Source organism: Rhinoraja longicauda, chromosome 12 (genome assembly GCF_053455715.1).
Source record: "Rhinoraja longicauda isolate Sanriku21f chromosome 12, sRhiLon1.1, whole genome shotgun sequence".
Lineage (NCBI taxonomy): Eukaryota > Metazoa > Chordata > Chondrichthyes > Rajiformes > Arhynchobatidae > Rhinoraja > Rhinoraja longicauda.
This window is the reverse complement of record NC_135964.1, coordinates 23,241,412-23,256,087: the sequence shown is the minus strand read 5'-3', so window position 1 is coordinate 23,256,087 and position 14,676 is coordinate 23,241,412. Positions and strand designations below refer to the sequence as shown.

The 14,676-nt window shown below is 45.8% G+C and overlaps 2 protein-coding genes across 3 annotated transcripts in view; one reads left to right on the top strand and one right to left on the bottom strand.

Moving 5' to 3' along the window:
- otc (ornithine transcarbamylase) overlaps positions 1–4,925 on the bottom strand; it is a 48,454-nt gene extending 43,529 nt beyond the window's left edge. Inside the window, exon 1 of the mRNA XM_078409177.1 lies at positions 4,686–4,925. Within this exon, the coding sequence (XP_078265303.1) occupies positions 4,686–4,744 (59 nt within the window). The 5' untranslated portion in view covers positions 4,745–4,925. The remainder of the gene's footprint in view (positions 1–4,685) is intronic.
- A 1,411-nt stretch (positions 4,926–6,336) lies between these two features.
- rpgra (retinitis pigmentosa GTPase regulator a) overlaps positions 6,337–14,676 on the top strand; it is a 56,620-nt gene continuing 48,280 nt past the window's right edge. For both annotated transcript variants that reach the window (XM_078409175.1, XM_078409176.1), the window contains exons 1-3: positions 6,337–6,459; positions 13,851–13,976; positions 14,144–14,236. In XM_078409175.1, the coding sequence (XP_078265301.1) occupies positions 6,420–6,459; positions 13,851–13,976; positions 14,144–14,236 (259 nt within the window). In that variant the 5' untranslated portion in view covers positions 6,337–6,419. The remainder of the gene's footprint in view (positions 6,460–13,850; positions 13,977–14,143; positions 14,237–14,676) is intronic.

The following is a 14,676-nucleotide window of genomic DNA, read 5'->3' as shown; positions in this document are numbered from 1 at the left end:
TTAGCCCCATTGTCACTCATGCGACCCACTGGGGAAATATCCCTTCTGTTGTCTGAATGATGTCCCATCAGATACACCCCCTCCATGTCCAGTAGAGGAAGGATCCAAGATTTTATTTTTAATTTCTTCACAATAAAAAATATTTCTCCCCTCTCCCTGCTTTCCTTCCTCTAGCTTCACAATTTGCAACTCTTCAATCCTTTTGTATCACATCTTTTTATCTCTGGTCTTTGTCAAATCATCTGCCTATGGAGCCCTTGCATGTAAGGTCATAAGGTCAAAGGGCGTGACACACGGAGTTGTTCAAGCGTTTTGGGGGGCAACCAAGCTTCCGGCATACACTAGTAACACGTGCAACACGTACGTTCTTACCTTGAAAAAAACACCAAATTGGTCAATTTTTGTGCTGTAAAAAATTGTGGAGATAGGGGTTGACGTCTGGCCAGCCGGCGGGAGAAGGGGAAACGCGGCTGGGAAGGGAGTAAGGAGAGCAAGGCCGAGTAGGAGAGGCTGGCCGGCGGGAGGAGAAGATGAGGAGGAGGAGAAGGAAAGGACGAGGTTGAGCGAGCTGGGAGAGGAGCAGCGGGAAGAACCCGAGCCGAGGGGCCTGGAGGGTCTGCAGGGGCAGAAGCAGCGAGCGCTAGAGGTCAGCGACCCACCAGGGCCTGAGGGAGAAGGGTCCAGGGAGCCATGCTCAATGGCCTTGGAGGAGGAGGCGGTGGAAGAAGAGGAGGAGTGGAGTGTCGAGCCCGAAGAGGAGGAAGAGGAACCGGGGAGAGGCCGATCGGCAGCGGCCAAGCAGCAGCGAGAGCTGGGCCGGGCGCTGGGCCAGGACACAGCTCTGCTCGGTGGCCCCAGCCTCGAGATGTTGAGCGCCGGCCAAGTGGAAACAGAGCCCAGCAGTCCGGCTGATGGAGAGGACGAGTGGGGAAAAGGACTGGAGGGCCAGCACGAGCAGCGAGGGTCCGAAGAGCCGCAGGAAGCGAGGCGCGGAGAAGGGGCGCCGAGCCTGGAGGAGCGAGGAGCGCAGGAACGGGGAGAGGTGGCGGGACGCTCGGAGCGCCAGGAGGGAGCCAGAGACTCGCTGATGGGAGAAGACGGGGGAAGCCGAGATGCAGCAAAGTGCAGCCGCAGCATTCAACTGCAACACCCTCTCAAATTAGGACTGGCGAATTGTTCCACAACAGAAGTCCTTCCAAACATAAAATATAAGACAAAAAGACAAAGTCATAGTAAGTGATTGCCTGCAGTACATGGCCTTCTCCCCATACCCCCTGACTCCGCTATCCTTAAGGGCTCTACCTAGCTCTCTCTTGAATGCATTCAGAGAATTAGCCTCCACTGCCTTCTGAAACAAAGAATTCCACAGATTTACAACTCTCTGTTCTAAATGGCATTATGTGGCAACAGTACAGTTCAATAGACAATAGGTGCAGGAGTAGGCCATTCGGCCCTTCGAGCCAGCACCACCATTCAATGTGATCATGGCTGATCATTCTCAATCAGTACCCCGTTCCTGCCTTCTCCCCATACCCCCTGACTCCGCTATCCTTAAGGGCTCTATCTAGCTCTCTCTTGAATGCATTCAGAGAATTGGCCTCCACTGCCTTCTGAAACAAAGAATTCCACAGATTTACAACTCTCTGACTGAAAAAGTTTTTCCTCATCTCCATTCTAAATGGCCTACCCCTTATTTTTAAACTGTGGCCCCTGGTTCTGGACTCCCCCAACATTGGGAACATGTTTCCTGCCTCTAACGTGTCCAACCCCTTAATAATCTTATATGTTTCGATAAGATCCCCTCTTATCCTTCTAAATTCTAGTGTATACAAGCATAGTCACTCCAGTCTATCAACATATGACAGTCCCGCCATTCCGGGAATTAACCTAGTAAACCTACGCTGCACGCCCTCAATAGCAAGAATATCCTTCCTCAAATTTGGAGACCAAAACTGCACACAGTACTCCAGGTGCGGTCTCACTAGGGCCCTGTACAAATGCAGAAGGACCTCTTTGCTCGTATACACAACTCCTCTTGTTATGAAGGCCAACATTCCATTGGCGTTCTTCACTGCCTGCTGTACCTGCATGCTTCCTTTCAGTGACTGATGCACTAGGCCACCCAGGTCTCGTTGTACGTCCCCTTTTCCTAACTTGACACCATTCAGACAATAATCTGCCTTCCTATTCTTACCACCAAAGTGGATAACCTCACACTTATCCACATTAAACTGTATCTGCCAAGCATCCGCCCACTCACACAACCTGTCCAAGTCACCCTGCAACCTCATGACATTTTCCTCACAGTTCACACTGCCACCCAGCTTTGTATCATCTGCAAATTTGCTAATGGTACTTTTAATCCCTTATCCAAGTCATAAATGTATATTGTAAATAGCTGCGGTCCCAGCACCGAGCCTTGCGGTACCCCACTAGTCACTGCCTGCCATTCTGAAAGGGACCCATTTATCTCCACTCTTTGCTTTCTGTCTGTCAACCAATTTTCTATCCATGTCAGTACCCTACCCCCAATACCATGTGCTCTAATTTTGCCCACTAATCTCCTATATGGGACCTTGTCGAAGGCTTTCTGAAAGTCAAGGTACACTAACTACATCCACCGGCTCTCCCCTGTCAATTTTCCTAGTTACATCCTCAAAATAATTCCAGAAGATTAGTCATGCATGATTTCCCCTTCGTAAATCCATGCTGACTCGGAATGATTAGGTTACTGCTATCCAAATGCTCCGTAATTTCGTCATTTATAATTGACTCCAGCATCTTCCCCACCACTGGTGTCAGACTAACTGGTCTATAATTTCCCGTTTTCTCTCTCCCTCCTTTCTTAAAAGGTGGGATAACATTAGCTACCCTCCAATCCACAGGAACTGATCCTGAACCTATAGAACATTGGAAAATGATCACCAATGCATCCATGATTTCTTGAGCCATCTCCTTAAGTACCCTGGGATGCAGACCATCAGGCCCTGGGGATTTATCAGCCTTCAGTCCCATCAGTCTACCCAACACCATTTTCTGCCTAATGTGAATTTCCTTCAGTTCCTCTGTCACCCTAGGATCTCTGGCCACTAGAACATCTGCGAGATTGTTTGTATCTTCCTTAGTGAAGACAGATCCAAAGTACCGGTTCAACTCGTCTGCCATTTCCTTGTTTCCCATACTAAATTACCCTGCTTCCGTCTTCAAGGGACCCACATTTGCCTTGACTACTTTTTTTTCTCTTCACATACCTAAAAAAGCTTTTACTGTCCTCCTTTATATTATTGGCTAGCCTACCCTCGTACCTCATCTTTTCTCCCCGTATTGCCTTTTTAGTTATCTTCTGTTGCTCTTTAAAAGAGTCCCAATCCTCTGGCTTCCCACTCTTCTTTGCTATGTGATACTTCTCCTTTATTTTTATGCTGTCCGTGACTTCCCTTGTCAGCCAGGGGTGCCTCTTACTCCCCTTAGAATCTTTCCTACTCTTTGGGATAAATTGATCCTGCAACTTCTGCATTATTCCCAGGAATACCTGCAATTGCTGTTCCACCGTCTTCCCTGCTAGGGTCTCCTTCCAGTCAAATCTGGCCAGCTCCTGCCTCATGCCTCTGTAATCCCCTTTGCTATACTGTAATACTGACACTTCCGATTTTCCCTTCTCCCTCTCAATTTGTTGAGTATAACCTCGCCTGCCGTGCAAGGGCTCAATTACCTGCCACGCTTTGTCCTTTGCCCTCCTCTCTACTCGTTTTCTATTCTTCCTCCCCCCAAATCAGTCTGAGGACCCAGGGGCCCGACCAGAGACGTCACCCATCCATGTTCTCCATAGATGCTGCTTGACGCACGAGATAACCACTTATGAGGTGTTTGCGCAGTAATCAACCAGAACCAGAATTACTCCAGCACTTTGACTTTTTTTTGATAAACCAGCATCTGCAATTCCCTGTTTCTATATTTCTTTAAACTCAGTGGTGTTAGCCCCTGTCTTTACAAGAGTCGAAGATAGGAGGTATTTATTCACAAAATGCTGGAGTAACTCAGCAGGTCAGGCCGCATCTCAGGAGAGAAGGAATGGGTGACGTTTCGGGTCGAGACCCTTCTAGGTCCTGGAATGCTGCCTGATCCGCTGACTTACTCCAGCACTTCGTGTCCTTTAGTGTTTTATTCTCACGTGTCCCTAAAGTCCCGAAACACTGAAATTCTTCCTTGCAACAGCATAACACAACACTCTTGAGCGATATCCCTTCTCTTGTTTGAGGGGTGTCCCCACCGGACTCAAACACGGAAGAACCCTAGACTGGTTCTCCGCCACAGAGCAGAGCCTTGGCTGCACCGAGCCTCAGCGAGTCCCAAGACTGCCAGCCACCTCTCACACTCCCCTGGAACCCATCGGCTGCGAGGATCCTGTTGCAGTCAACGCGAGACCAAAATAGGCTGAACAAAAATGCAGGCACAAGGAACTGCATGTGTTGGTTTTCAAAAAAAAAGTTACTCCGGCACTTTTTCCAGTACTTTTTCCAGGCTGAAATACGACTCTATTTATTAAAGGAAAGCCCTGAATTAGAGAGACTGAATTCGAGAACAAGGCATGAGCTTCACCACCGACCTCGACCATACCCCAGCCCCAAGTGTTAGTGAGTAACTCGCTCTGTTTCCCTGCGCCCAGGGGAAAAAAAATCACTCACCCAAATGAGCGCACGGAGCACTTGATGCCCAGAGAGAGGTTCCTTAAAGCGAAAATCATGGTTGTTCTTTAGTATCTGCGGAGGGGGGATTTTGGCCGCCTCGGTGCACTGGGTTCCCCGCCTGGAATGTGGTGTTTCCACGCTCCGATCAGAGTAGCTCACACTCACTGAACCTGATGTAATCAACAGGTCCGAGTCATGCCCGGCGCTAGCGACGGAACAGCGTCGCTGCAGTCACCACATACCTGGAACCCGCGATTCGGAGCAAAACAAACTCGAGCATATTGGTGATATTGTTGGCGGCCACGTGCGCAATTATTTTATGAGTTAATTGTACATTAGTATTGCGCTTCCATGGCCAATGCTAGAAATGCATTGAACAGGCAAATTCAAAAGCTTTTTTTCAAGAATGAATAGTGTTTAATTGTCATCTGTCTTATGCAGTAGCACAAGAGATATATATAAAATAGCACTACTCTCTGTAAATCAGAACATAGCGTTACTCGGTCTGAATTAGCAACAAAAAAAAGCCATATTTATTCTGTAAAACATAAACAGGAGAACTTGGATAGGTGGTGTTTCGGGTTGGAATCCTTTAGTTTCAAAAAGGACCCGACCCAAAGAATCAGTCTGATGAAGGATCTGAACCAGCATCTATCCATGTTCTCCAGAGATGCTGCCTGTCCCGCTGAGTTACTCCAGCATTTTGTGTCTATCTTTGGTTTAAACTAGCACCTGTAGTTTTTTCCTACACACATTATCTATATATGTTCTCCAGCGATGCTTTTATGCACCTCTGTAATGTCACCAGTCAGTCTCATGCACCCCAAGGAATAAAGTCCTAGCCTGTCCAATCTTTTCCTCTAACTCAGGCCTTTGAATCTTGACAACATTCTCATTAAAAAAACAGTGCTGGAGAAACTCAGCCGGTCAGGTAGCATCTGCGGAGAGAATGATAGGTGACGTCTTGTGTCGGGACCCTTCTTCAGATTGATAGAATGGAGTGAAAAAGCTAAAATTGAGAGGTAGTGGTGGGGCAAAGTGAAAGGTGGTTATAGATGGGAGGGGGGGGGGGTTGGTAGACAGATGGGTATACGTAACAAAGGCTGGTAAAAAGAAGACAGAAGGATCTCAGATCAGGAAAGAGGAAGAATGAAATATAAATCTGGAAGGAGGGATGTGCGTGGAAGGGGTGGGGGAGAGGGAAAGGAAAGGGGGATAAAGGGGAAATGGGAGGGGTATGTCCCACATTTCCTTGATTATCGGTTATTTTTGCATTTCCATTCATTTCCCCTGTGCCGTCTATATTGTTTGTTCCCCTTTCCCCAGACTCTCAGTCTGAAGAAGGGGCGCTCTACCTGAAACGTCACCTATTCCTTTTCTCCAGGGATGCTGCCTGTCCCGCTGAGTTACTCCAGCATTTTGTGCCGGTTTAAACCAGCATCTGCAGTACACAACGGCATATGCCGGTTTACAACAAAAAAAAGACACAATGCAGATGCTGGTTTACAAGGAAGACACAAAGTGCTGGAACAACTCGGTGGCTCAGCTGGTGCCACCAGGTGGCGGCGGCGGAGGCGGCGGAGGCGGCGGAGGCGGCGCCTGCAGTTCCCGGGGCGGCCACGGGGTGTCGCGGCGGGCGCCGGGTCGCTCGGTTGCCAATGGCAGGCGGGTTTGTTTACATCCGGGTCGTCGCTGTCGCTCCGGGAGCCGGCGGAGCGGAGCGGGGCGGAGATGGCGGCCGAGCCCGAGGCGGACGGCGACGACGTGCCGGGTGAGTCAGACTCGGCGCGGCCACAGGGAGAGAGGGCTCAGCCTCAGCCTCAGCCTCAGCCTCAGGCCCGGGCCTGGCTCCTCCCGGGTAGGGAGGGAGGGAGCGGCCGTGTTGTCCCGAGTAAAGGGGATCGCGGCCTCCCGCCCGGGTTACGGAGACAGTCAGAGCGAGGGAGAAGGAGGAGGGGAAGGTGGGTGTAGGTGGAGGTAGGTAGAGAGGAGAAGGGGCTGCGGAGGAGGGAGGGATGTGTAGGAGGGAGAAGGTCGCGTTAGATGGAGGAGGGAGAAGGGAAAGGGAAAAGTGAGGTGGGAGGTAGGAGTTAGGGGTAAAACCCCCAGCAAAGTGAAGGAGGCTCTAACTACTTCAGCAAGAGATCATTTGGCCCATCAAGATCACTGTGCTTACAGTTACGGAGAAAGTGCAGGTTTTACTGAAGTGCAAGGGCCGCAATGAGGTAGGTTGGGAGATCGGGGCTACACGGAGAGGATTGCTCAGTATTCTGATAACAGTGGAGAAGAAGTTGTTCCTGAATCTCGTGGTATGTTTTTTCAAGCGTTTGTATCCTCTGCCAGACCGAGAAGGTCGAAGAGAGAATGACTAGGGTGTAAATGGTCCTAGATCATGTTTTGCGCTTTTCCGATGGAGTGCAAAGTATGGAAGGAGTTGATGGGGGAGAGACTGGTTTATATAATGGACTGGGCTACAGCCACAACTCTGCAGTTATCTGCGGTCATGGGAAGACCAAGCTGTGATGCACCCCGATAGGATGCTTTCTACAGTGCATCTGTAGAAGTTGTCAGGATTGTTGGAGACATTGCAAAATTCCTAAGTCTTCTGAGGAAATAGACGATGCTATGCTTTTTGGTTATCTATTGTTTTACCAAAAATAACTGATGTCCATTCATTGGGTGGCACGATGGCGCAGCAGTAGATTTGCTGCCTTATAGCACTGGAGACCCCGGTTTGATCCTGACTGCCAGTACTGTCTGTACGGAGTTTGTACGTTCTCTCTCTGACCTGCGTGGGCTTTTTCGAGGAGTTCCGGTTTCCATCCACGCTCCAAAGACGCACAGGTTTTTGTAGATGAATTGACTTGGTAAAAATGATAAATTATCCTTAGAGTGTGTAGGATAGTGCAGGGATCGCTGGTCCGTGCGGACTCAGCGGGCCGAATGGCCTGTTTACCCACTGTATCTCTAAGCTAAACTAAATCTGTAAATATGTTTTAAAACTGTAAGTATGTTGTGTATATGTTCATTGTAAATAAGATAGATCAAATAATTCTTTAGATGTTTCCTAAAAGTAATGCACCACAGCATGCTACCTCCAATTAAACATAGAAACATATAAATAGGTGCAGGAGGAGGCCATTTGGCCCATTGAACCAGCACTGCCATTCATTGTGATCATGGCTGATTATCCACAATCAGTAACCTGTGTCTGCCTTCTCCCCATATCCCCTGATTCCACTAGCCCCTAACTCTCTTTTAAATCCATCCAGTGAATTGGCTTCCACTGCTTTCTGTGGCAGAGAATTCCACAAATTTACAACGCTGGGTGAAAGAGTTTCTTCTCACCTCAGTTTTAAATGGCCTCCCCTTTATTCTTAGACTGTGGCCCCTGGTTCTGGACTCCCCAACTTTGGGAACATTTTTCCTGCTTCTAGTTTGTCCAGTCCTTTTATAATTTTATACGTCTCTATCAGATCCCTTCTCATCCTTCTAAACAATGAATACAAGCCCAGTCTTTCCCATCTTTCCTCATATGACAGTCCAGCTATCCCAGGGATTAACCTCGTGAACCTACGCTGCGCTGCCTCAATAGCAACACCTTCCTCAAATTAGGAGACCAAAACTGCACACAATACTCCAGATGTGGTCTCACCAGGGCACTGTACAACTGCAGAAGGACCTATTTACTCCTATACTGAAATCTTCTCGTTATGAAGTCCAACATGCCATGAGCTTTCTTCATTGCCTGCTGTACCTGCACGCTCACTTTCAGTGACTGGTGTACAAGGACACCCAGGTCTCGTTGCACTTCCCCTTTACCTAATCTGACACCATTGAGATAATAATCTGCCTCCTTGTTTTTGCCGCCAAAGTGGATAACTTCACATTTATCTACATTATACTGCATCTGCCATGCATCTACCCACTCACTCAACCTGTCCAAGTCACCCTGCAACCTCCTCACATCCTCTTTGCAATTCACACAGCCACCCAGCTTTGTGTCATCTGCAAACGTGCTAGTGTTACTTCTAATTCCATCATGCAAATCATTAATATATATTGTAAATAGTTGCGGCTCCAGCACTGAGCCTTGTGGCACCCCACTTGCCACTGCCTGCCATTCTGAAAAGGACCCTGAATATTCAGTTCCCAGTCCCGATCCTCCTGCAGCCACGTCTCTGTAATCCCCACAATATCATATCTACCAATCTCTAACTGAGTCTCAAGCTCATCCACTTTACTTCTTATACTTCGTGCATTCATATATAATAATATAACAATGGAGGACCTGATGTGGGGGGCTGTCGTGAGGGGTGTGGGGGGAGAACAAGGAAGGACCCGGCGTGGGGGAACCGTCGTGAGGGGGGTGGGGGGAGACCAATGGACAATGGGGGACGACGACACAAAGGACAATGGGGGAACTGTTGGGGGGGGGACGGACGACAAAAGCAGGAGCCGGCGTGCTTTGCAACTTTGTCAGCATCATAGGGTGGCTGCTATTTGTATACATTGTGTATGCAAGCAAAGAATCTCCCTGTACCTAGTCACATGTGACAATAAAATATTCCTATTCATAACGCAAACAGATCACAGGGTGGAATGTGGCTGTGCACTGAGTTCCCATATGGCAGAAGATGCCACAGGAATAGGTCATCTAGGGAAGCATTTTAAATATAGTTTTTCCATTCTTAATAATAAAGCTGATACTATCAGTTTTAACTTCAAATTTATCATAGGTTGATATTGACATTTTAAAAACAGATTTTCCTGCAAACGAGCTTTCAAAAGCTTTTGACAATTTTAAAACGGACACTGCTGGTGGCCTGTAATGCGTATGCTATCCAATCAAATTTTGCATGCTATCCAATTAGATCAATAATACTACACATAAATACAATCAAGTCAAACTCAAGTACAATAGGTCTTTGCCAATGATCAGCCCTTGTTTGATGAACATGGATAGGTGATGTTTCGGGTTGGGACTTTTCAGTCTGAAGAAAAGGCCCCAACCCGAAACATCACCTGTCCATGTTCTCCAGGGATGCTGTCTGATCCACTGAGTTATTCCAGCACTTAGTGGGGTTTTTTTTGTAAACCGGCATCTGCAGTTCCTTCTTTCTACATTTTATCCCATGTTTGAATGTTGTTCAGGACTTGCTGCAAGCAGAAATGAACTGCTTCTTTTACTGAAGAGCTAAACATTGCATAATCCTCAATGAGCAGCCCTACTTCTGACCTTTTGATGGAAGGAAGGTCATTGATAAATCAGCTGGAGATGTTTGGGCCAAGGACATTGCCTCCTGGAGCTCCTGTTTTAATATCCTAGGCTGGAAAGATTGACATCCATAACCACAGCAGTCCTCCTTTGTGCAAGTTACGAGTCCAACCACTGGACTGTTTTCCCCCTGCTTTCAATTAACTTTACTTTTATCAGGGCTCCATGGTGGCACATTTGATCAAATACCTCCTGTGGCTTTTCCCAGAAGTTAGTAGCGTGCAAAGGGAATGAATAAAAATAAAATAAAACTTGGAATATCAGTGCTGTGCTGGCAATGTTATAGTTAATATTCTTGAGTACGCTGTGTTCTCTGTAACTATTCATACCACGTTTTAGGTAATGGCAGTACTAAATCTTGGACTTTATGTACTATTGCTTGGAAAGGAACGATCATCCATCAGATGATTTATTTGAGATTGGTTTGATAGTTCCATTATTAAATTGAAATGAATGGTAATTTTATGGGCCAAATGAAAAAGGGGTTCTTCTTTGAACCAGGAATGCTCATACATTGGATTTTTGGCCAATTAACTCTAAATGCCAATTTCAAGTAGTTTGACATTTACCTCTTCGCCCAGGATCATGAAATATTGTGAGCAGCTCCTTGCATTTGAAGAGATTTGAAAACCATTCAGCAACAATTAGTGTTTATCCTGAAATGTCTCCCTGGAGCAGCCCATGGACTGAAGTAGTGTTATGCAGTTATTTGGGATACATTTCAAAGACCACGACATCTCTTTCCAGACCGTAAATGCACATTCCAGACCTAGATGGATATCAGTCTCTTCGCACAGCAAATTCGAGTTAGTTTACTATCGTATACAGCCAGTATCTCATTGCCCTGAAGCTGCATTTTCAGGTGTCTGAATACTTCTACTAATGCACTGTAGAAAGTATTCTGATGAGATGCTTTTAGCCTGGTATGGCGACCGTTCTGCTCCTAACCACCTGGACCTACAGAGAGTGGTGAACACAACCCATATCGCAGGCTTGTTACTTCCTTCCCGTCCATCTTCACGGTAGTGATAGTTGGCAGGGTGCAATGAAATAAAGAACCACTGAAGATGTTTTGTTCACATGAAGCTCAGAATAAACAGTATACACATTGTAATGATAAATACATAGAGTGCAAAACAGCAGGATAGTGCCAGATTGTGGTGCAAAATCCAAGCGATGGAATAGAACATTAAAATACAATAATGGATCATATTAAACTTTTTATTGTTTATTATGGTGTCTACTGAATACTAGCTTTACAAATCTGTTGTGCTGCTGCAAGTAAGAATCTCGGGACACAGGACACTAAAATACTTTTGACTCATGATTCTTGAATGACAATGAGGTAGAGTTAAGAGTATGGGGCAGCATTACCTGAAAGGGGGTGTGAATGAAGTGATTGGTTCAGGAGTCTTTTGGTAGTGAGGAATAAACTGCTCTTAAGCGTGGAAGTCCAAGCTCTCCCAGAAGATAGAAGAGAGAAAAGGGGAGGGCCAGGGTGGAAGGCAGCTGGCCAGACAGGATGGTGATGCTTCCAGCCTTCCTGATGCAACCATGAAGATGGACCGGGTGAAGGAAGTAATAAGCCCGTAACAGGACTGATAGTAACAAAGAAGTGCAGATCCTGGTTAATACGCAAAAGGACACAAAGTGCTGGAGTAACTCTGCATGTCAGGCAGCATCTCTGAAGAACATCTATAGATAATCACATATCTGTGTTCTCTAGAGATGCTGCCTAACCTGCTGAGTTACTCCAGCACTTTGCATCCTTGTGTGATAAACTGAGCTGTGTTTGCCATTCTCTGCCAGTTCGGGTAGTTGAGAGCAGAGCAGTTGCCATACCAGGCTGAGTTGCATCCCATCAGAATGTGTTCAGTAGAAGATACATCTGTAGAAATTTTTATACACCTGAAAAGCAGTGTTCAGAATCAACGAGAGTCTGGCTGTGTGCAAAAGATCTGACAGGGTACCGTGTACCATTTTGACTGTAGTTCTGGAACAAACAAACAAACAAACGAGAGTTTTAGTATATAGATGTCCCAGATAGAACAATGAAATTCTTACTTGTTGCACCTCAACATAACATGTAAACATAGTACACTGTAAACAATATGATAAACACACACACACACACACACACACACACACACACACACACACACACACACACACACACACACACACACACACACACACACACACACACACACACACACACACACACACAAACACACACACTATATATATATACATACTCAAAAAACACTGGGGACAGAAGCTCCCATATTGTAACACTTGTTGCTCGTGTACTTGGGGAATATGCACAGCCTCCTGCAGACATTGTAGCCATAAGAATAAGGAGCATGTTGGGCACATTTCTTTCCTCCAGAAGTGTCTCTGCAGACAAACCTACGTTTTGATCTGCAGATGAAATGGAAGTTTGTTTGGATATCTGCTGCACCAGAGGAACAGGATACAAGCCACCGAACACCCTAGGCCAGGAACTGCAAAACAGAGCACCTTGCAATTATTAACCAGGTTCTTCCCCGCAGTTAAGAATGATTGATTTTACCAAATTCCCAGTCTCCTCTTCATCTTGAGGATGAACCAAAACCTCAAGAGTACATGATAGACTCAAAATGCTGGAGTAACTCAGCAGATCAGGCACATCTCTGGAGGAAAAGGATGCCTGATCCGCTGAATTACTCCAGCATTTTGTCTATCTTCAGTATAAAGCCGCATCTGCAGTTCCCTCCACATAAGTGCATGTCGAGTTATGTGCTCGATTATTAATCCTCCTAATGCTTTGTGGAACTGACACCCACTTTGTTAACATTAGAAGGCCACTGATCACTATCTCTTTAATGATTGTGGAAGAAGAACAAGCATGTCTGACTGGATTAGAAAATGGTCTTGGAGGACTTTAAGGAAAAGAGTGAAACAAGATCATGAGACAAAGGAGCAGAATTAGGACATTCAGCCCATCAAGTCTGCTCCGCCATTCAATCGTGGCTGTTCAATTTTTCCTTCCCAACCTCGTTCTCCTACCGTCTCCGGGTAACCTTTGACGCCCTTACTAATTAAGAACCCTATAGACAATAGACAATCGACAATAGGTGCAGGAGGACGCCATTCGGTCCTTCGAGGCCGCACCGCCATTCAATGTGATCATGGCTGATCATTCTCAATCATTACCCCGTTCCTGCCTTCTCCCCATACCCCCTATCAATCTCTGTTTTAAAAATACCCAATGACTTGGCTTCTCAGCTGTCTGTGGCAATGAATTCCACAGGTTTATCATCCTCTGGCTAAATAAATCCCTTCTCATCTCCATTCTAAAGGTATGTCTTTTTATTCTGAGGATGTGCCTCTGCTCTTCAACTCTATAGCACTAATGGAAACATCCTCTCCACATCAACTCTGTTTAGGCCTGACACCTGGTGTCCATGACAATAAATGAATCTGTTTCTAAATCTGAAGGCTCCATCAAGCAACATGTTGAACCATGCCGAATGTGTACGTTCCCATTGGTCAGTTTCTCTGTTCATGACTATTTTTGTTATTGAGAACTTTGTGAGGAATTTAGCACGTAAAGTGGTAAATTTTTCACTTACCTTTTGTGACGTAAATGGTTGTTAAAACATATATAAGATTGGGGGAAATAAAAACATTGTGGAGGCAATTGTGATTTTTTAAATTAATAACACATTTGGATCAAATTAACTAAAAATAATCCAGATCGTATGTCGGCATCCCTTGGCTCACCATTGCACATTTTTCATTCATCTTGGAGAATCTTTGAGAATTTAATTTATAATCTAGTTGGATTGAATGCATGATCTGATTCATTAATTATTAATTAATTAATTTATTTTGTATTTCAGATTCAGGAGCTGTTTTTACATTTGGTAAAAGCAAATTTTCAGATAATGTCCCCAGCAAATTCTGGCTGAAAAGTGACAAAGCTGTTACAATCAGTTGTGGGGATGAACACACTGCGCTCATAACTGGTAAGTTGTTGGTTCTATTGTGGATTTATTTACCCTTTTTCTATTGCCATGAACATTCAATCGAAAACAATAGAAAATTATGAAGAAAACCACAGATAATTCAGTGTTGGAAAATATAGAGTCATGGGTAAAGGCAAATATTCACATGATACACTTTTTTTGGACAGAAAATGGCAAGTTGTACATCTTTGGAAGCAACAATTGGGGCCAGCTAGGCTTGGGAACAAAGAACACTATGAACAAACCCACTTGTGTGAAAGGTATGTTCTCTTGTATTTGTGTCATAGAAAAATGTTAAAAAGGAGATGAAGGAATGGTTGGAATGGAACAACATCTATTGAAGGAAGTGGTGTGTAAGAATGAAATCTGTTGGCTTATCGAATGCGCAGTATAAAAGTGAAAGCAGCACACCATCTCACAAGCCATCCACACATCTGTCAGGCAAAGCACCGCCCAACCTTGCTTAAGGTGAGGGGGGAAAGATATAATAGGAACCTGAGGGGTAACTTTTTCCACACAAAGGGCGGTGGATGTTGAGAACGAGCTGCTGGAACAGGTAGTTGAGGCAGGTACTATTGCAACATTTAAGAAGCATTTGGGTATATTGATCGGATAGGTTTAGATGGATATGGGCTAAACGCAGGCAGGTGGGACTAGTGTGGATGGGACACGTTGGTCAGCGTGGGGAAGTTGGGCCGAA